This window comes from Buceros rhinoceros, unplaced genomic scaffold, assembly GCF_000710305.1.
Source record: "Buceros rhinoceros silvestris isolate BGI_N320 unplaced genomic scaffold, ASM71030v1 scaffold13789, whole genome shotgun sequence".
NCBI classification, from domain to species: domain Eukaryota; kingdom Metazoa; phylum Chordata; class Aves; order Bucerotiformes; family Bucerotidae; genus Buceros; species Buceros rhinoceros.
In genome coordinates, this window is record NW_010429825.1 from 3,998 (window position 1) to 4,208 (window position 211).

The window sequence follows — 211 nt, forward strand, 5'->3', positions numbered from 1 at the left end:
ATAGGTCCCTTCTGTTGTTAGAAAACCCTGGAGTGCTCACCTGGTCCCTTTAGCCTCAGATCTGTTCTCTGGCTGCAGTCGAGCGTCTCTGGCAGAAGCTTCTGGAGGGCTTTGTCACGACCATACAGCAAGACGTTCTCCGGTTTGATGTCCGCGTGTATGATGCGGCAGCGCTTGTGCAGGAAGTGCAGCCCTGCCCGCGCCTGGGCGC

At 57.8% G+C, this 211-nt stretch overlaps 1 protein-coding gene across 1 annotated transcript in view; it reads right to left on the reverse strand.

Annotated features, from left to right (window-relative positions):
- The window catches only part of LOC104499321 (SRSF protein kinase 2-like), a gene marked incomplete at its 3' end in the record, with an annotated part of 12,840 nt that overhangs the window by 3,991 nt on the left and 8,638 nt on the right, over positions 1-211 (reverse strand). Inside the window, exon 7 of the mRNA XM_010142811.1 lies at positions 41-203. Coding sequence (XP_010141113.1) covers positions 41-203 — 163 coding nt within the window. The remainder of the gene's footprint in view (positions 1-40; positions 204-211) is intronic.